A 22603-nucleotide genomic window follows, 5' to 3' on the forward strand; every position below is an offset into this window, starting at 1 on the left:
GTCTATTGTGAATTACGGTCTAATTACTGGTGTTTTCCTTATTTCTAGCCTTTAAATCCCGTTTTCTATTTTATGTTTTTATGTCCGTATAATCCACGAGATTTTGTACGTTTGTTATGTGTTTACTAACAAATTTAATAAAAAAAAAAAAAAAAGAGGGAGGATATAGGAAAGGCAGGCCGTAAGCAGCCTCACACTCCGGTACGGTAGGTGGCGGTATATGCACCTTCAAAGGATGCGATCAGCCATTTATTTAAGAGAAGAAGATCCGCCATTAAAATTTTTGAGAGTTTTGTCGAAGTGGTTTAAGGTTTTGGCTGAAACAGTGGGAACATTTAGCCTAGTGAAATACAAACAGAAATAAATGGATGATATGGTAAGTGATTAAACAAGAGTACTGTCAATTGCGTATTTTTCAGTCTTATACAAATTCGAAATCAATTAGTTTTAAGTTTAAAGTGATCCTTACCGTTAAGAAAAACTAACCGAAAACGATGTTCTTTTTCTTCATAAATTGTAAATCGTAGTCAACAGGTCCACATCATCATTAAAACATTACAAAGCAGCCACCCTAGAAGGGGGACGATGTTTTAGCAGCTACTGAAGCTTGAGCGGCAAAGCAGAACCATTGCAGCAAAGAACAAGGGAGGTGATGTACGTCTTTTTTTCAGTGTTCTGAGCATGAACTAGGTGATGGCAAACCAATTGACAAACACTGCAAGGCATTGCACCTACATTTAAAAATCAACAGAAGACGGCACACAAGGGGTACAACAAAAACACAACCAACAGTCCAGTCTTAAGTATTTAAACCGTAACACTATTGGTTGTTTTTAAGTGGAACTTCGACCAAGAGACTTTCTGTTTTAAAGCTGCAGACATGCATTTTATTAACCTCCCGACAATCTGGACGGCCACGCTCACCTCGCCCAGGCTTGCTTGCTTGCTTGCTTGTAGTAGACGTGCCTGGAGGATGTAGTTGACGTGCCTGGAGGATTTAGTAGACGTGCCTGGAGGGTTTCTTGATGCGCGGGTACTTAAACGGATAACCATTGCTTTAAAATGGCAATTTATGTCGTGCATTCACATAAGTATAGAATGCCTGAAGCTTTTATTTTAACATGAAGAAACGTGTTTAATATTAGAAAGGTAATAAATAGTTTTTCTTTAATATAATTATTGATAGCTCAAGAATATTTTGAGTTAATTATATGTCTTCCGATCAAATTTTCAGAGGGACCATATCTCCTGAACAAAATGTTATTCCTTGAAGGGCACTCGTTTTGTACACTCTGAAGCACAATATACACAGTCAGTGTGTATATTGAAGGGATGAGATCTGGTGGTATTGTGGCTAGGCACAGTATCTGTAATGAAATTAGGTCATATGCCCAAAGTTAGCCTGCATTTGGTCTGGCTCTGACTCATACTGGATTTAACTAAACGACTAACATGCTCCCTACTGACACCTTTCCCCCATTGTGTTTATATTTTATTCCCGTCCAACATGTTCATCAGTCTGATTTGTTCTTTATTTTAGCAGATGGAGGACAAACCCAGCCTACTGCTCTCCCCCCACACTGAGCCCGAACAAGAGTCACTGGATTCTCATTGTGACAGAAAAGCTCAGTGTTCATTGGTGGATTCAGAGATGACATCAGTGAAGCTGGAAGACAAAAGTAAAACAATGGAACTAAATGCAATTAAACATGAAGAGGAGAAGATTGGGATTGTCATAAAAAAAGAAAAAGAGGAGGATGAGAAGGTTGGGACTACCATAAAAAACGAACAGGAGGACCAGGATGAGAAAATACGGGATTCAAATAATCATGGTAAGAACTGGTTTTATCAAGGTTTGATGTTCTTAATAATTAGCTGTTCGTACTAATAAAAGGTGGATGTCATTTCATGCTGTCCCAGTATTCTCCATATTGTTATGCATATTTTGTTGCCACCTCAGAAGGGCAAAAGAAGAGAATATTATAAATATATTCAGATGTTTTTCTTTTGGTTGGGCTATTTTGTTCCCAAGTAATGTAGCTTGTCATTTCATGAACCATTTTTTACTTTTGGAACAGAACTAAGCCATGAGTTCAACATAGCATTAATCTCTGACCTTCTTATCTCATTAATGAGCATTGCTTGTCATGCAACCCTGGTGGCAGCACTTAGCCTGTTCTATAAGAACTTGTAGTCATTGTTTTTGCAATGCTCATTAATGAGATAAGAAGGTCAGAGATTAATGCTATGTTGAACTCATGGCTTAGTTAAGCTACAACCAGTAATGTTTTTGTTGCAACCAATGGAAATTCATATCACAACATTAGATGTTGCTATGCCAATTTAGCATTTAAGACCACTTTTTTTACTATCAACTGATATAACCAACACCTTGATAGTAACTAGTTCCTCTCAGACAGAACCATGATTTATGCATTTTTCTGGGCCACAGACTAATTTCAAACAAAATAATCTAGTTGCAACATAGAAATGTACTACATGTTGTTAAGCCTGGTGATAACCAAGTGACTTTTATTATATCTATCACACAGATGAGATTCCGGAAGTTGAGATATTCCTTACATTTGGAGAGAAAAACCAGGGCGACTGCAAAATCTGCCCCCATTGTGAAAAACCTTTCTTATCTCTATCAAAGCTCAAAAGACACATTATCAGACATGTAGTGAAGCCATACTCCTGTTCTGACTGTGGGAAGTGTTTCAATGGATCATCTGAGCTTAATAGACATCAGAGAATACACACAGGTGAGAAGCCTTACTCCTGTTCTGACTGTGGGAAGTGTTTCAATGGATCATCTGATCTTACCAGTCACCTGAGAGTGCACACAGGTGAGAAGCCATACTCCTGTTCTGACTGTGGGAAGAGTTTCTCTCAATTAAGCAACCTTAAAGTTCATCAGCGCATACATACTGGAGAGAAATCTTACTCCTGTTCTGACTGTGGGAAAAGTTTTATTAGATTAGCCCAACTTACTAGTCATCAGAGAGTGCACACAGGTGAGAAGCCTTATTTCTGTTCCGACTGTGGGAAATGTTTCTCAAATTTAAATCATCTCAAGTATCACCAGCACATTCAAACTGGAGAGAAGGCATACTCCTGTTCTGTCTGTGGAAAATGTTTTCCAACATCAACTAAACACAATATTCATCTGAGACTACACACAGGAGAGAAGCCCTACTTCTGTTCTGACTGTGGGAAGAGTTTTTCTAGATTAGATACCCTCAAAAATCACAAGCTCATACATACAGGAGAGAAACCTTACTCCTGTTCTTATTGTGGGAGGTGTTTCATTAGATTGTCTGATCTTAATATCCACCTGAAAGGGCACACAGGTGAGAAGTCATACTCCTGTTCTGACTGTGGGAAGTGTTTCATTAGATCATCTGAACTTACCATTCACCGTAGATTGCACACAGGGGAGAAACCTTACTCCTGTTCTGATTGTGGGAAGGGTTTCATTAGATTATCTGATCTTAATGTCCACCTGAAAGGGCACACAGGTGAGAAGCCATACTCCTGTTCTGACTGTGAGAAGTGTTTCATTAGACCATCTGAACTTACCATTCACCGTAGATTGCATACAGGTGAGAAGCCATACTCCTGTTCTGACTGTGGGAAGTGCTTCATTAGATCATCTGATCTTACTAGTCATCAGAGAGTTCACACAGGTGAGAAGCCTTACTCCTGTTCTGAATGTGGGAAGTGTTTCATTAGATTATCTCAACTTACTATTCACCAGAGAGTGCACACAGGTGAGAAACCTTACTCTTGTTCTGACTGTGGGAAGTGTTTCGTTAGATCATCTGATCTTACTATTCACCGTAGATTGCACACAGGTGAGAAGCCATACTCCTGTTCTGACTGTGGGAAGTGTTTCATGAGATCATCTGATCTCACTAGTCACCGTAGATTGCACACCGGTGAGAAGCCATACTCCTGTTCTGACTGAGAAGAGTTTTTAGAACATCTGAACTAATTGTACATCAAAGGGTACACACAGGTGAGAGGTCATACGCTTGTTCGGACTGTGAGAAGAGTTTCTCTCAATTACACATCCTCAAACTTCATCAGCGAGTACATACATCAGAGAAGTCTGCTGCTGATGATTAATTGTATAGCTCTGCAGACCTTGAATAAATGCATTATCAACATAAATATGTGGATGGTATATCTGCTTTAGCTGGAATAAAACTAAAGAGATAATTGATATATAATAATAGTATAGAAAGTATGTAAATATCATTATGATGGCAGTTTATGAAATGGAACATAGCATCAGCGTGTAAACTTGCTAGAAATGTATCCACATCAAGTAATTGTCTCTGGCTTCCTCACAGTTAGGGGATTGTTTATAAGGAAACTAATAACCAAATCCAATCCTAAAAAGCATTGTTCTCAACAACTCAGTTGTACTGAGAATGCAAAGAACCGCCTTGGATCATTGAGGACATTTTCACTTTTTAATCCTGTATCGCTCAACACATCCCCTAACATATTAATGAGGTCTGAACCCACCAGCTGTCAACTAGACCCGATTCCAACCAAACTACCTAAGGTGCTGCTTTCTATGCTTGGTCTACCAGTCCAGTTTTAGACCCCGTCACAATACTGACACTAAGTTTGTGAAGGTGGCTATTTACATTTTAATGCAACAGAAAAGGTTTTAAGAACTTCATGGCTTTGCACCTGAATAAATATCTAATATACTTCCTCAACGTGTGACCTTTTTAAATAAGGTCTTGAAGCACACCTTTTCAGACCCATTTTTTTAAATGCCATTTTTACTTTTTCTTTTGTATCCATGGTTCTGTCAAATGTGTTTTTAGTTATTTTTATTTAATTATTTCCTCTATGATTACTTTATAATGTTTTTTCCTGTTAATTACTTTGACATGCGTTTCATGTAAGATCTGTGCTATGTCAATAAAGTTTGGTTTGTAGTCCCACTAGCATACACAGCACAAATGTTAAAGAACTAGTAGGGTTGAGAGACTTTGTCCCAGTTTACCCTGTAGTTGTGAAGCCAGTATTTAATACATTTTTCCTGAATTACAGCTTTGATAGAGGAATGTTTTGTTCACTTTTGTAGTTATTTGGAATGTAGTGTTGTTGTTTTTTCTTGTTGTATGTAAATGCTGATTTCTATCTTTTCGTTATTTACGTGGTTCCAGGTTCCTGCCACAACAACAGCTGCTATTCTTGGGGTCTTGGGCTAACCTCCTGTTATTATAAAAGCTTTGTCAGTGATTCTACACTGTGATTACACTTCACTCAATGAAATTGACTATGTAAATAGATATTTTATAGCTCTGTATATTATCCAATTTATGAAAGTAGATGGAGTAGAAGGGTTGTCCCAGTTTCAAGTCTACATTTGTTTTATTCTCCCTGCTTTTAACTGTATCCGATTAATGAATATCAAACAAACTGCAGAAACTCCAGTTTAAACAACTGCCTTAGTGGACCAGAAAGTGAGGAAGAGCAAGCAGTTGGCCAGATCAAACCCCACTCTGTAGCAGAACGTCTACTGGAGGCAGTGGTCCAGAATACTGTACCACCCCATCCCACTGGACCCACCCATCCCCCTGGACACACCCCATCCCACAGTGACCAGTACTCTTCTGGCTCTGCTGGGTGGACATTTAAAGAGTACAAGTGCTAATAATTAATAAATGCATGTGGGCTGTGTCCAGGGGCAGGGGCAGCAAGGAGTCTTTAGAGCCTGGCACTAGAAAGGTGTGGGCCAAGACCTAATGTCCTCTTAAGTTTAAATGGAGCAGGAGACAAGGAAAATGTAGAGTTCATTCCTTAGGTTTACAAGGATTTACAGTGGAGAAGGAGAACTGACCCCCTCCCCCATGGTACATTAATATAGCAGCCTAAAACCTTGGGGCTGAGAAAGGGTGTTCCCGTGACACTGGCTCTATCTGGGGGAGTTTGTGGATTTAGGGAGTGGTCAGGGAGTTTGTTGATTTATAGGCAGTATATTCAAATGATTTGAAGGAGGGAAGAGACAACTCAGTGATTTTAAACTGGGATTTGTACAGTACAGCAAGGCTACCACCACGAACAGTTAGGCAGGGGTGGGACAGATAGCTAAAACCATTGGGAGTGGCTTGATTCAATATGAAACAATCTCTGGGTGTCTGCCACGTTTTAGTTAGGAAAAGAAAGTCCAACTTGTTGTCTAGTATTAGTTCATACAGCAGGGGGGCTTTATTATTCATGAAGTGGGGGTTTAGGAGAGCAAAGTTAATAAGCATGTAGAAGTGGAGTACTAGATTGTGGTAGATTGAAGGTAATGTAGGAAATCATGGTTTACAATTCCACCGGATGTATATGGAGGACGGAGTGAGTGTGACCAGAAGGTCATTTTGCCTGGTGGACTAGAGTTGACAGTTTACAGCGTGAACCTTGATGTAGTTAGGGGCGTCTACCTAGGATGCTAGATGAACGGGCATGTGCAATTACATCCGAAGTAACGCAATATTGTTTGTTCATGGATTGTCGATCCTTGGGGGAGTAATACTTGGTTTAAAAGAAAACGACAGATGGGAACCACAATAGTGCTGGGCAGAGAATTGCCAAAAGGAGCAGGTGGGAGTTAACGGGCAGATACATGGCTGGGAGAATTAATCCAATAGTAGTTCAATTAAAGTCACGCGGAATCCATCTCTGCCAACCAGACACTCAATCAGCCCACAACACAGCCACCTAGTTTATCAGTTAGCACTAACAGCCACTGTCAAACCACAGTAGGAACAGAGTATAGCAAAGAGAAAATAGAGACTTAGTGTGATTGACGGCTGGGGCCCAGGCAATGGCAAACGAGTGTAGACCTGCCTGCCAGCACTAGCCCCAGAGGGAATTGCACCAGGGGAGACGTCGTGGAGCTAGCTAGCCAGTCGGCATGTGCTGTTGCTGAATGGCTAACGATAGGCGTTAGAACGAAATGCAGAATTCGCACGGGCAATCCAGCAGTGGTGTTCCAGAGAAGGTGACGTGGAAAACCAACGACAGTATATTCCAGGACAAGACAGAATTGTGCCGTGATCAGGTGAGTTATACAGTTGAAGGTAATCACAACAACGCGGTCCCGCCACGGACTATAGCAGATTACAGACGCCCCAGCAGTGCGCAATACAAAACTGCAACAAGCGAGTGAACGATGAGAGAAATCAGCAAGCTACATTTAGTTAGACTGAGTGTTTTAGTAGGTTCTGTTTTAGTTTGCATGTTCGTTTGGATAATAGACAAGATGTCCCATCATCTGGCCCCTTGGTTAGTGAGAATCCACTGTGCCCAGCGTTAAAGCATATAATGCAACGATGCATAAAACCGGTCGGTTGAATGATCAATGTTAGTAGATCCAGAGCACACATGGCATAAGATCAGATGTCTACCATCTGTCAATAATTTTTCTAATTTTGGGGTCTTAAACTTTCTTTTTCCTTTTCATGGACTTCGTTGCGCCAAGTACCTTTAAAACATAACGTAAAGCAGCACTAAGTGCTATTGCAACGATTACCAGGACATTTCATTAACACGGATTGCGTATGTCATATGAGCCCGGTGGCAAGCACTGAGCCTGTTTTATAGGAACTTGTTAATTATAGGCAGTTATTGATTATGCTGTAATGAGGGTTGTTTTGTTTGGTGCTACATTATAATTACAATATCGGACGTAGCTGCGCCTACCTTGCGTGTTTATGACCAGCACGTGCAACTGCCCTCTAGTAACCAGCCTTTTTTATTTCATTTGAAGCCAATACCAACTTTTCGTGAATATCTGAAATCAATTCCACATTTCTGTTTATTTTGCAATTACAAAGCTGAACGTGTTCAAACATGCCTCCCTTAATTCAATATATGTTTAGCTAGAGGTGAAGTCGGCAGACTACAATGGCTGTTTTAAAGGCTGTTTCTACTGGGCCAATCATTAATGTCAAGCTAAAAATAGAATGATTATGAGTTGTGAAGCCTGGTGAAAACCAACTAACCTTTCTGATGTCTGTTACACAGACAAGAGTCCAAAAATGGAAACGTTTCCTATATTTGGAGAACAACAACCGGAAGGCTACAGAGACAAGAAATCTCACCACTGCCCCTGTTGTGAAACATGTTTATCTCCATCAAAGATCAAAAGACATGTTAAAACACATGCTGGAGAAAAACCTTACTCCTGTTCTGACTGTGGGAAGTGTTTCATTAGATCATCTGAACTTACTAGTCATCAGAAAGTGCACACAGGAGAAAAACATTACCCCTGTCCTGACTGTGGGAAGAGTTTCTCTCACTTAAGCAACCTTAAAGCTCACCAGCAAATACATAGTGGTGAAAAGCTGTACTCTTGTTCTGACTGCGGAAAGTCTTTCATTAGATCATCTCACCTTATTAGACATCAGATACTACACACAGGAGAGAAGAATTACTCCTGTTCTGACTGTGGGAAGAGTTTCTCTCACTTAAGCAACCTTAAAGCTCACCAGCACATACATACTGGAGAGAAGCCTTACTTCTGTTCTGACTGTGTTTCATTGGATTTGACATCTGAGAGTTCACACAGGTGAGAAATCTCACTCTTGTTCTGACTGTGGGAAAAGTTTCGCTCACTTAACTCGCCTTAAATGTCACCAGCGCATACATACTGGAGAGAAGCCTTACTTCTGTTCTGACTGTGGCAAGTCTTTCATTGATTCTTCTGGACTTACTATTCATCTGAGAGTACACACAGGTGAGAAACCTTACTCCTGTTCTGACTGTGGGAAGAGTTTCACTCAAATAAATCACCTCAATCAAATTTATTTTCAATCAAATGTATTTATAAAGCCCTTTTTACAACAGCAGTTGTCACAAAGTGCTTTACAGAGACACCCGGCCTTAAACCCCAAGGAGCAAACAACAGTAGTGTTGAATTTCAGTGGCTAGGAAAAACTCCCTAGGAAGGTCGAATTTTAGGAAGAAACCTAGAGAGGACCCAGGCTCAGAGGGGTGACCAGTCTTCTTCTGGCTGTACCTGGTGAGATATTAAGAGTCCAATTGGAATAATTAATACATTTTTCTGGGCTAAATCCAGAGTCTATTTGATTTTAGACTAGGTCAGAAGTATGACCAGGTGGACAAGGACAGGGACAGCAACGGGCCACCCAAACCAGGTAATCCGCAGGTGTGGACCAGGACCTCATCTCCTCCTAAAATTTAAAACTGGAGGAGACTGAAAAAAAGTTATTAGTGCATTCCTCATATCCCCCACCTCCCCCACCCCCACTATTACTCCTGCTCTTACTGTGGGAAGTGTTTAATTGGATCATCTGAACTTACTAGTGATCAGAGAGTGCACACGCAAGAGAAGCCTTACTGCTGTTATGACTGTGGAAAAGGTTTCAGTCATCTAGTTTCCCTCAAAACACATCAGCGGACACATGCTGGAGAGTAACCATACTTCTTAATGTAGGAAGTTATTTACAACAGCATCTGAATTTACAATTCATCCAAGAGTAAACACAGAAAAAAAGGACTTCATCTTATTCTGCCTTCTGGAATATTTTCCTCTCAAATGTCACCAGCGGATACAAACTGAAGAGAAACCTTACTACTGTTCTGATAGTTGAAAGGGCTTCCAAAATGTTTTATTCCTGTCAAATCTGCACAGGGGGAAAAATAAGGAGGACTAGGGATACATGAAATTAGACCAAACAATGATAGATGTATTTTTTTCTCCTTAATATTGGACATTAACATCAGCTTTACAACCTCCAGTAGTCTAACAGTCCATCAGAGAGGCACACTGCTTTGTAATCTTACTCTTCTGACTGAGGGACCTCTGAGATGAGAAGCTTGATGTTAAACCACCCACACAGAAAACATGTTTTAGGAAATTGTAGTATTGGAAGAATTTGGACAGTTTAAAGGAGCAATCGTATACACCGATCAGACATAACATTATGACACTGATAATCTCGTTATCATGGCACCTGTCAGTGGGTGGGATATATTAGGCAGCAAGTGAACATTCTGTCCTCAAAGTTGATATGTTAGAAGCAGGAAAAAGGTCATCGTAAAGGATCAGAGTGACTTTGACAAGGGCCAAATTGAGATGGCTAGACGACTGGGGTCAGAGCATCTCCAAAACTGCAGCCCTTGTTGGGTGTTCCCAGTCTGATGTGGTCGGTATCTATACACTCATTTACACTGACGTGTTGTACATGTCAAGTAGTAAACATTCATGTTATCATGATCAATAACACCAACATTCATTTTGAGAAGAAAATTCATGGTTTCTCAGCTTTGCACTATATCTGGTCGTTAGTTCTTTGAAGGACACCACCGTTTGTTTTACTCAGTGTTTGTTATTAAACAGAATTGCAAAGTAATGTATTTACACTGTTTAAAAAATTTACAATATACAGAAGACAGTCAATCAATCATGCAGATTTAAGGGCAGTAACCATGTCTACAGACTAAGATGGCTAGCCATGGGTCTCAATAGTAATTCGGTAAGCAAGGCTCAAATCAGTTGTTTTTAACATCAGTTAGGTGTCTAATTGAGATCGATGTTTGAATGCATCGACAGTTGTCACACAGCTAACTCCCAATCTCTCAGTAATCTCACAAATGTCTCTCCCTGTGGTTCCCCATACATTTACAGTTGGTTTTATCTGCCATTTGTTTTCAAAACTTGAGACGGTCAGGTGTTGGACCCCCAAACGGCACAGATTTATTTCAATATCACGTGACAAATTATTTCGACACATGGTGTCACAAGACCAGAAGTTTTTGTGTTAGACACCTTATTTAGCAATTGAAGTTTAAACATGTTCAACTGTCTAAACTCTGGTTTCACGCGTAGCTTTCCTGAATTCTGCGCAACACAACTCGAGATGGAACCCTGATATCTAAAAAATGTTTTCAATTGACTCACCATTGATTATTGTTGTTCAAATTGTTTGTTTCATTTAGTTCATCCTATGACACGCTTCATCTGTACACCATTATTATCCAACATGTTATCATTTATGAATGTTTAAATAAAAAGCAAACTGGTAAGGCAAGAAAAGTTTGATATTAACCAAATATTCTAATGACCCTTTTTAATGGGGACACACACCAAACTGTTGCGCCATGATAACTTGTCCAATGGTCTCTAGCATACATAGTAAATGTCTCTAGCATTTCATAAAGCCCTAACAGAAACATTTTGATTGTCCCGGGAAGCATTGTACTGCCCGTCGCTAAGGGAAGGTAAACAAAGCTGAAACAAAAACCTGTACTGCATTCCATCTCCTCTTCTTCGGCTACTGCCCGGAACTGCTTTTCTGGGGCCCTTTATCATAACCTTGATGAGGCTTGATTAGATGCATGTGTGCCTTGTCAAGCGGTTGTGTTCAAGGGCCCCATTTTTGGTTCTTGGGGTCAGGTGATTTTCCCTGGGGAGTTGGCCCAAGGTTAATGCAAAAGAGGGTGTGTTTGCTGGATATGTGACAAAGTATAAATGGATAACTACAGATCTCAGTAGTTATCTTGTTAAACTCCCATATCTGGTTTCTTTAGCAAGAAGAATAGAATAACATAATTATTTTCTGCTTTGGTCCTGTTTAGAATGTCTCTACACATCGAGTTATCGGTCCCTCATCTGTTGCACAGTAGCCTACTCTGGTCCAAACACTTTTATATGGATCGATATAACCATATAATGTATTTTTCCAAAGTAAATACTTCAATCATGATCATGTTGCTTAATGTAAAGTTAGTTACCCAGCATTACCCAGTTTAAAGGATGATTATTATTATTTTTTTAAATGCTAGTTTGGAGGAGGGACTGTGCTTCAACAGGAAGTACCAGGCCCCAAAACTGTAGTCCCAGCTATTTTCAAAACACTAGCACTAACACCTCCCAAACAACAACAATAACACAACTTCCAGACTGTTACGTTATTTCAAGAAAAATGTTTTAGCAGATAATTAATTAGCTGAAGATGCAACAAAAGAGAAGCGTAGCAGCAGGTAGCCTATAAAGCTAGTTATTAAGTGCTTATTATGTGCTATGGGATTCCGCGGGTCAACATATTTTTTTCACTCAATTTCTACCAATGATGGGGACAGAAAACATCAACGTTAGCTACAAATGGCCACTGTGAAGATTTGGTAGCAAACATATAGAGCAGTTTGGCTTAAACGACATCTGAGCACGGAAACCAACACGTTTTTTTATACCAGAGGTTGGGGTTAAGGAGATGTTTGGTTTCATTGTTGATGAGAATAGGATTGTTTGCTAACAGCTATTGTTTGTGAACTATTTGGCTAGCCATGTAGCCTAGCAGTGAATAGAGAAAGAAAGGCAGTCAACTAAAGTTAAAATCTTTAGTTTCAACTGAACTGGCATTTGGACAGAATGAAGGTCAGATGCATATGTTAGGGTGATCAGGGATGAGGAAAGGTGGCAGTACATACTACCCTGCAGCACTGATGGCACTGACATTGAAGCCCTGTTTGTCCCTTTGCTAATTGTCCCCCTTCCTCTCCATTTTCGGCAGGCAAGAAATCATGCTTGCCAAAATGTTTCCTGTTTACAGCTCAAACTACGTTCAGTCGAGAAATCAGAAGAGTAAAGGGGGAGTGGTCGAAACTGACACCCCCGTGTTTATAACCCTGTGTTTTTAATTAAAAAATAAAGCTATAGATAGGTCACAACTTCTAAAGGAATACCCCGAAGCATGCAGGATTCTCATTCACAGCTTGTCAGACGTCGGCGCTCGTCTCGAATTACGCGCATCTCCACGCAAAGCAAGAGATGGTTGTTAGATAAGATAAACAGGGAGGGGCTTTACACTCCAGTGCTGTAGGTGGCGATATATGCTTCTTTCAGTTTTGTTCTGCCATTAAAATCTAAAGAAGTAGCGTCGAGCCCATTGAAGATTCAGACTGAAGCTTGTCTGTAGTTTACAAGAAATCAGGTACATAGCTGGTGAAATACGAACAGGAATCTAAGTGGTTGAAATGGTAAGTGATTAAACAATAGGATTGTCAATTGTGTTTTTCCCAGTGTAAAATGTGAGTCATAGTATAGTTTTAAAACGCTATCATTAAAAAGTGAACGGTTAAGGCCTAACGTTAGTATAAGGGATGGCGACGACGTTTTAGCAGCTACTTCATTAACTTGAGCTACAAAAGAGGAGATGGCATCCAGAAACTGAGCTTTTTATCATTGTGGATCGGAGCAGGGAACAGGAAAGATGGCAAACCTTACTACTTCCGGATTTATACTAATTAACAAACAAGAAGGCATAACATACATGTCCAATCAACAGAGGACAGAGCAAACAAGGGGTACAACAAATTGACAAAACATAAACAGTGCAGGATTTAAACAATAACGCATGATTTGTGGTTTTAAAATGAAAATCGACCCATGCAGAGGTTGATGTGTGTACTTTCAGATTTTATTCCATATTTCAGACAGTTTTGATTTACATTTTTTACCCTATGTTTGAATTGAGCGAAAATCCGGATAGCCACGCTCTGCTGGTTTGGAGTTGCTCGTTTATTGGCTTGCCAGGACGATTTTCGTGGTCTTGAATGTAGCACCTTTGTACGAAGAAATCATGGGTTATTAAATGGGTAGTCGTTGCTAAAAAAAAGGTTTGTGCATCCAATCTATGTAATGCATTCTCAAACACACACACACAAACAGTAACTGAGGCTAATATTTTACTATTTAGAAATGTCGTGGTTAATATCAGAGAGGCAACAAAAAAAGAATGATTATTAGAAAATAGAACAACATACTTACTGTCAATTAAGGATCATTGGTATGATTTTATTTTTTAAATAGGAGGTTATTGTCACGGAATTAATTGTCTTCATCGTCCTTTGATGGAGATTATTTCGTTATAAATAGAAAGTTAATTCTTTATCTCCTCATCACCATTACGAAGAGAGCTGAGGAAGCTCCATGCTGTTGCGGTCCTCGTGTGCAACCCTTCACGGCTACTGTCAGTTTTTCAAGTTTATGCTCCATTTATTTTCAAGGTGAATAACTGTAGTGGATGAAAAAGGAACGTTTTATTAATGGAACCAAAGTTTATTCATATTACAAAAATAGTCTATTTTACATTTTATTTATGGGAATATTTGACAAAATTCTCATCAAAGGTGATACATGCATTTTAAGTTGTGGTAGCATAAACATGTGAAACAAAGTTTGTTTGGTCACTATTGTGAATGGTTCTAGTGAAAAGGGTACTGTTGTTATTATGTAGTTGGACATCTGCCAAAAAGTTAAGCATAGGTATTGATAGGATCCAGGGGCACAGGTCTGATTTCAAGTGTGAGGGGGACAAATACTTTTTGTAAATGCATGAGGTTTTGGAATGGGATATCCAACAGGCTCATATAGGTGTGATGGTGGGGTGTTCGCATACATTTGGCCATAGTGTGTATGTGCTCTGATGGACACAACATCTCTTTGATTCTGCTAGAATAAACATGAAAAATACTGCTTTCAGCCATTTTATTTAATATTACATAGTTAAGATATTTTCTTGGATGTGTGCTGTTAGTGTGGGTGACATAATGTGATCTACATGTACATTTTGCCTTGAATTTCACAACCTCACCTCCCAAGCTCCACCACTCTCTGGCATGACGACACTGGTTCACTCGACATCCTTCAGGTTCTGCTAATAAATATGAACATTCAAGATATGGGCTACACATGATAAAAAATGATTTTGGTTAAATAATCCAGTTTTATAGACAACTGCTATGTATCATCATTTCACCTTTTCTCCCTGGATGTCTGATCCTACTGTGACAGAGAACTGTCATGCTCACCATCTGATCCTGCTAAAATGCAGTACAGAATATTATATAAACAGCTTGATCTAGACAGATTCCTCCAGAACCTGATGGCAATGTTTGATCTATAAGATCCACATTAGGTTGAAATGTCAAATGCAACTATGTGTAGGGAACTACATGTAATGTTTGCTAACTTTTCAAAGATGGACTATTAACCTAGTTTGTTAGCTAGCTATATCTTGCAATGTCTAATAGATAGATAGCTAGCTATGGCACTCATTTTGTCTTAGCATAGAAAAAATGCCTGTATGTCTAATTTAAGTCTTTTCTTGGCTGGTGTCATCTCGGTTCTAGCAGTGAGTGGATTGAACAAAGTGTTAATGTGTTAGATTGTTTGCTAGCTAGCGAACAAGATGATAGCTAGCAAGCTGTAATATTTATTTAGCAACTTTAGTTAATATATAACGTTTGTTGCAAACCACACTTAACATGGTTGCCATTAAAAAAAAAAACACTGATAGATTAGGTAATGATCTACCTCATGCGAGGTAGTTAGCTAGAGGTTATGTCAGCTAGATTACCGAACTTTCATGAGCCAGATATCACTTTTGCTAGTAGCAACGACAGCCTCCACTTTACTTCGGTGACTATCTTTGCACGCATGACCTTAAAGTAACTGCGCATGTTCCAAAAGCCAGTCTTAATTACAAATTACTGTTCTAAAGCAGTGTGTTTGCAGGGTAAACACACTACTTTACATAATGTGTTTGCTGGGTAAATTACCAGAACATCACTACGTTGTCAGAACTTCACGACAACATAATGTGTTTGCTGGGTAAATTACCAGAACATCACTACGTTTTCAGAACATCACGACAACATAATGTGTTTGCTGGGTAAATTACCAGAAAATCACTACGTTGTCAGAACTTCACGACAACATAATGTGTTTGCTGGGTAAATTACCAGAACATCACTACGTTGTCAGAACTTCACGACAACATAATGTGTTTGCTGGGTAAATTACCAGAACATCACTACGTTGTCAGAACTTCACGACAACATAATGTGTTTGCTGGGTAAATTACCAGAACATCACTACGTTGTCAGAACTTCACGACAACATAATGTGTTTGCTGGGTAAATTACCAGAACATCACTACGTTGTCAGAACTTCACGACAACATAATGTGTTTGCTGGGTAAATTACCAGAACATCACTACGTTGTTAGAACATACTTGGGATGAAATGACAACATAAGCAAGTTATGACACAGTATACTATTGCATAGAATATCCTTCTGAGCTGCAAAATATAATGAACGGGTTTAGGTCAAGATATTCTTTAAATATTAGTATGGCATGTGCTATTTAATTTCTGTTTTCTGTCCATACTATTTATGTGGCCTGGAATTTCTGTAGTAATTGCTTAACAATTCGTATTAGTTACTCAGTGTTTTAACCAATTCTCATTTTACAGCAACAACCCAGGGGAAAAAACGAAGACCCATAAAGCAACGGTCTGAGTATTTGTAGGTGTGTAGGTCTACACAATAATAATATTTCTATAATTTGAGTGATTTTTATTACACATGAAACCTATGCACAAAGAGCAGTTACGCAAATGAAAATCAGCATTCACTATTCATGCATGAAGAAAGAAGAGACTTTTAAATTGAAATCTTGCAGGATACCTATTTCCAGTTTCCCTGATTTCCTGTTGGTCACACTGCCTCTGCTTGTTATATTAACACTCATCCCAGAAAGTTTCGGTTAAGTTTTTTGGGAGGATGAGATGAAACTGCCAAAACTCCAGATTGTGATGCTGTATTTAAGAATTGTAAAAATAGATTCATACCAATTTACGGATGGATTTTCTTACCATCCCAACAATACGTACGCTTAACCTTTTCGCAGTTATCTAACTCCATGTATTATCCCCTTAAAATCAATGAAGAAGTGAGGCGGCTAGATACCTCTGTGCGTCCAGTACAGTCACCTGGATGTCATTGCTAGGGGGAGCCCTAGAGTTGATGAGTGATGTGCTTGATGTGAGCTGGCAGAGTAGCCTATTGGCTGACTCAAGAAGTCTGCATTTGCTTTTTCAAAGATTTTTTTGCAGTGGAACAATAAAACCCCATGACAATTGCTACACTGCTCAAAAAAATTAAGGGGACACTAAAATCACACATCGGATCTCGATGGATCTAATATATTAAAGATAAAAATCTTTACTCTACATTGTGTAATTCTTGACAACAAAATTACGTAACAACGGTCAATAGAAACCAAAATCACCAACCGGCTGAGGGCTGGATTAAAACACTCCAAAAATCAAAATAAACAATTGAAATCACAGGCTGTTCCAATTTGTGTGAATTTCATCATGGCAACTCATAATGTCACTCAGAAGTGTGTATGGCCCCTACGTGCCTGTAAGCACTCCTGACAATGTCTGGGCATGCTCCTGATGAGACGGCGGATGGTGTCCTTGGACACCTCCACCCAGACCTGGATCAGGGCATCAGTGAGGTTGCACTGATACATAATGTCCCAGAGGTTCTGAATTGGATTCAGGCCTGGGGAACGTGAGGACCAGTCAATGGCATTAATGCCTTCATCATCCAGAAACTGCCTACACACTCTGGCCACATGAGGCCGGGAATTGTCCTACACCAGGAGGAACCCAGGTCCCACTGCACCAGCGTAAGGTCTGACAATGGTTCTGAGGATTTCATCCCGGTAACTAACAGCAGTCAGGGTACCTTTGGCTAGCATGTGGAGGTCTGTGCGACCCTCCAAGTATGCCTCCCCATCACTGACCCACCAAACCAGTCATGCTGGATGATGGTGCAGGCAGCATAACGTTCACCACGGCGTCACCAGACTCATTCACGTCTGTCACGTACTCAATGTGAACCTGCTCTCATCAGTGAAGAGAACGGGGCGCCAATGCAGACCTGCCAATTCTGTTGTTCACTGGTGAATGCGAATCGAGCTGCTTGGTGCTGGGTTGTGAAATCCCTGAAGGTTAATAGACTTGGTGTTATACTGTGGTGCTTACTTTTATTTATTTTTTTGCAGTGTACATTAAAAGTGATGAACAGCACATCTGATTTATAGAGTTTGGTAATCACAAGGACAAATCTCAACCAAGGTTATAAATATTTGATTTGAATGGCATTGACACTTGTGTGCCGTATAAATTGATAATTAACACTTTTACTAATGACACAACTAATGGGTGAGTGTTACAGCAGACTACATGTAGAATTTACTTCAAAATGTACGTTGTATGTTTCGAAAATATGCATCTAGCCCAGTGGTGCCGTTAGGTCTGGGTTTCTGGGGCTTAAGTCCCAGGACTTTTCATCCAATTGCAAAAAAAACACTTTGCATTACAGCATGTTAAACCTGCTCCTGCTGTTATAAACAGACATCTGCATGCTTCTCTTATGATAATGTGATGGACCACTTACTTTGCATCACCCTCCTCCCCACCTGCCAGACAGGACACTCCAAAAGAGGCCACTTACAGCTCTGGAAAAAAAGAGACCACTGCACCATTTTCAACTTTTTTTGAAAAGGAAAGAAAAAGGTGCAGTGGTCTCTTAATTTTCTCTCGAGATCTAGACATGGGACAGACAGCAAGAGTGAAATATGATGTAGACACCAGGGAAGACACAAACAGTATGGAGAAAATGACATTGTAAATATCAAATTTCAAGCCAATGGAGGTTATGAATGTTTAATGAAAGAGATCAAAAATCTGTATGCAAGAATCTTAGTCGGGACCAATCTTAGTCTGGACCAATCTGCACATGTTAAAGTTTGAACAAAGTTCCTTGCAATAACGGTCCCAGTGTGGCATTTTGAAGAATAAATAGCAGGATGTCAACGACTCAGTGTGGGCATCTTGCTGCACAAGCCCCAATAATTGTTAAGTTGTCACTCTTTGATCAGCACATTTAGTAAAAAATAGCAACTAAGGTTTGTGAACAAGGGATTAGTATTTAGGGAGTCTGACAATATCACAACAGCTAGCAAGTTTTGCTACAGTAAGTAACCAAAGTTAGCCATGCCAGCATTGCAGAGGCATAACCACTGCATATAAACTAAAGGGATGGTGCTAACCAGTACCTAACAAAACGTATGTTCAACCAATAAACTGTCAATTATGTTCACATCCTACTCTTAGATATTTGCCTGTAATATACAGTATATGTCAGCACTGTATAATGCCCTCAAGTAACCTGAAGTATATATTTTTTATTTAAATAATGTGAGTTATGAGAATGTATATTATCCTCATTTCATCAGTCATGTTTGGGATTGATATGGTCTTTATTTTAGCAGATGGAGGACAAACCCAGCCTGCTGCTCTCCTTCCACACTGAACCCAAACAAGAGTCACTGGATTCTGATTGTGACAGTAAAGCTCAGTGTTCATTGGTGGATTCAGAGGTGACGTCAGTGAATCTAGAAGGCTGCATTCCACCGCTGGGACCGAATGAGATTAAATATGAAGAGGTGGAGGAGAAGATTGGGATTATCATGAATAAAGAAGAGACGTTTGGGGATTTAACTAATCATGGTAAGAACTGTTTTTATCAAGTGGGTTTGATGTTCTTAATAATTAGTTGTTCTTACTAATAAAAGGTAGATATAATTTCATGCTGTCCCAGGATTTTCTATTGTTACACCTATTCTTTTGATTTTCAGAAAGCCTAAAGAACAGAATATTTTGAAGATATTCTGAATGTTTTTCTTCATTATGTTAGCTAGTTATTCCATAAACCATTACTTTAGAACTAAGCCGTGAGTTCAGCATAGCATTAATCTCTCACTTTCTAATCTCATTAATGAGCATTGCTTGTCATGCAACCCTGGTGGCAGCACTTAGCCTGTTCTACAGTTTCATAGTTTATGCTTTAACTGTTCCCGTTGTTATTTTATTTATCTGCAACTAGTGTTAATTCTAATCACAACATTAGATGTTGCTATGCTGACCTATCATTTAAGACCACCTTTTACTATCAATTGTTGTAAACAACACCTTGATAGTAACTGGTTACTGTTTCTGACTGAACCATGGTTTCTTCTGGGCTACAGACTAATATCAAGCTAAAGAATTAAGTTGCAACATAGCAATTTTCTATGTTTTAAGGCTGGTTATGATCAACTAACTTTTTGGATGTCTGTCGCACAGATGAGATTCCAGAAGTGGAGATATTTCTTACATTTGGAGAGCAAAACCAGGAAGACTGCAAAGTCTGCCCCCATTGTAAAAAACATTTCTTATCTTTGTCAAAGCTCAAAAGACACATTAACACACATACTGGAGAGAAGCCATACTCCTGTTCTGACTGTGGGAAGTCTTTCATTAGATCATCTGATCTTACTAATCATCGGAGAGTGCACACAGGTGAGAAGCCTTACTCCTGTTCTGACTGTGGGAAGTGTTTCATTAGATCATCTGATCTTACAAATCATCGGAGAGTGCACACAGGTGAGAAGCCTTACTCCTGTTCTGACTGTGGGAAGTGTTACTTTAGGTCATGTCATCTTAGTGGTCACCGAAGAGTGCACACAGGTGAGAAGCCATACTCCTGTTCTGACTGTGGGAAGTGTTTCATTAGATCATCTGATCTTACTAATCACAGGAGAGTGCACACAGGTGAGAAGCCATACCCCTGTTCTGACTGTGAGAAGTGTTTCTCTCAATTAGGCAATCTTAAAGTTCACCAGCGCATACACACTGGAGAGAAACCTTATTCCTGTTCTGACTGTGGGAAGAGTTTCATTAAATTAGCTCAACTTTCTAGTCATCAGAGAGTGCACACAGGTGAGAAACCTTTTTTCTGTTCTGACTGTGGGAAATGTTTTGCTCATTTAAATCAACTTAAATATCACCAGCACATTCAAACTGGAGAGAAACCATACTCCTGTTCTGTCTGTGGGAAATGTTTCAATGGATCATCAGATCTTACTAGTCACCGAAGAGTGCACACAGGTGAGAAGCCATACCTCTGTTCTGATTGTGGGAAGTGTTTCTCTCTGTTAAGCAACCTTAAAGTTCACCAGCGCATACATACAGGAGAGAAACCTTATTCCTGTTTGGACTGTGGAAAGAGTTTTATTAATTTATCTCAATTTACAAGTCATCAGAGAGTACATACAGGAGAGAAGCCATACTCTTGCTCAGACTGTGGGAAGAGTTATTCTCAATTACACAACCTCAAACTTCACCAGCGAGTACATACAGGGGAGAAGTCTTACTCCTGCTGATGATTCACAACTGTAGAGTTCTGAAAAACTTTGAATAAATGCTTCATCAACTTAAATACATGGATGTCAGAACATTTCTTAACTAAACTAGGATACAACAAAAGTTTTGGTTCAATGAATATTCCCTAAGTTAAGTTGGCCTTTACTTCAGCAGTGATGAATTCATGAACTTTGTTGAAAAGCTCATTTTCATTAGAAAACTAATAACCAACTCTTCCCTAAATAAGCATAGTCCTTAAATACTCAATTGAGAATGCACAGAACTTTTGGATCATTGGGGACATTTAAACTTTTTAATCCTGTTATTGCTCAACAAGTTCACTAACCTAACGATGAGGTCTAAACCCACCAGCTGTAAACTGGACCCTATTCCAACCAAACTACTTAAGGAGCTACTTTCCATGCTTGGTCTGACCATGGTAAACATAATAAATTGTTCTCAATCCTCTGGATTAGTACCAAACTCATTGAAAGTGGCAATTATAAAACCTCTTTTAAAGAAATCTAATAATGTTACAGATAATTTAAACCATAATTGGCAAATATCCCGTTCCTCTCACAAATTTGAAAAACCTTTTTCCCAGCAATGAAATTATATATTTCTTTAACAAAAATATTTACAAAATGCTCCAGTCCAGTTTTAGACCCCATCATTCTACTGACACAACATTTGTGAAGGTGGTAAATTACATTTTATAGGCATCAGTAAAAGTTTATGCGATTGTCCTCATGAGTCTTGACTTTAGTGCTGATTTTGCAGAGATTAAAAACCCATGTTAATTCAGAATGTTGCTGTTAGAGTCCTTAAAAAAGCCCAAAAAGAGAGCACAATATATATTTTAAGTCCCTGCATTGGCTATTGGTTAGTTTTATAATCAATTATAAAATTGCTTTTTTTTAAGAACTTTATAGTATTGCACCTTAATAAATATCCAATACTTCTTCCACTTGTGACATTATTAAATAAGGTCTTGAAACGCACTTTTTAGCCTTTCATTCGTTAATTTTCTAAATTCTCCTATATACATTTTATTTAATCTTGTATCCATTGGTCTTTACTATAATATTTCTTCACATGTATTTATTTATTTTACTCTAGGATTACTTTTTATGGTCACAATTCTTTCTTTTTGAATTGTCAATCCCTTCGAATGAATTTTGTGTTAGAACTGTGCTATATCAATAGTTTGATTATTTTTTACTAGCACACGCAGCACAAATGGTAATGAATGGGTAGTGTTGAGAGATTTTATCACAATTTAGCCCTGTACGTGTCAAACTAGTATTTAATTGTAAGATCAATAAACATTATTATTTATTTTTTTTTTTTGGTTAGAGCTTTGAAAGGGGAACCCTTTGTTTACTTTTGTAGTTATTTTGAACGTATTGTATGTTCTTCTTGTTGTATGTAGATGCTGATTTACTTTCTGTTCATTGTTTATTTGGGCCTTTTATGTTCCTGCCAACGCAAACAGCTACTTTTCCTGGTGTCTGG

At 39.0% G+C, this 22603-nt stretch overlaps 3 protein-coding genes across 11 annotated transcripts in view; 2 read left to right on the top strand and 1 right to left on the bottom strand.

Annotated features, from left to right (window-relative positions):
* The window catches only part of LOC105027450 (zinc finger protein OZF-like), a 541343-nt gene that overhangs the window by 95628 nt on the left and 423112 nt on the right, over positions 1 to 22603 (top strand). The gene's annotated exons all lie outside the window — the stretch shown is intronic.
* The window catches only part of LOC105027448 (zinc finger protein 501-like), a 164401-nt gene that overhangs the window by 38408 nt on the left and 103390 nt on the right, over positions 1 to 22603 (bottom strand). The gene's annotated exons all lie outside the window — the stretch shown is intronic.
* On the top strand, positions 267 to 22110 carry LOC105027456 (gastrula zinc finger protein XlCGF71.1-like). 7 transcript variants are annotated; one of them, XM_034288555.1, is made up of 5 exons: positions 6761 to 7078; positions 19174 to 19414; positions 20030 to 20245; positions 20549 to 20665; positions 20886 to 22110. In XM_034288555.1, exons 1-5 carry the CDS (start codon positions 6974 to 6976, stop codon positions 21122 to 21124), a joined length of 918 nt encoding a protein of 305 aa, XP_034144446.1. In that variant the 5' UTR covers positions 6761 to 6973; the 3' UTR covers positions 21125 to 22110. The 7 variants fall into 7 exon arrangements, with proteins under 7 accessions (XP_019896461.2, XP_034144446.1, XP_028971834.2 ...); XM_020040902.3 differs by lacking the exons at positions 6761 to 7078; positions 19174 to 19414; positions 20030 to 20245; positions 20549 to 20665; positions 20886 to 22110 and adding exons at positions 267 to 376; positions 528 to 654; positions 1541 to 1832; positions 2553 to 4069; XM_029116001.2 differs by having other exon boundaries at positions 20030 to 20665.

The sequence above is a fragment of the Esox lucius genome, chromosome 20, assembly GCF_011004845.1.
Source record: "Esox lucius isolate fEsoLuc1 chromosome 20, fEsoLuc1.pri, whole genome shotgun sequence".
NCBI lineage: Eukaryota > Metazoa > Chordata > Actinopteri > Esociformes > Esocidae > Esox > Esox lucius.

Coding starts and splice junctions, on each gene's coding strand:
- LOC105027456 (XM_020040902.3), top strand. CDS start 1,544: ATGGAGGACAAACCCAGCCTACTGCTCTCCCCCCACACTGAGCCCGAA. Junction 1,833..2,552: donor ACGGGATTCAAATAATCATG/GTAAGAACTGGT, acceptor TCTATCACACAG/ATGAGATTCCGGAAGTTGAG.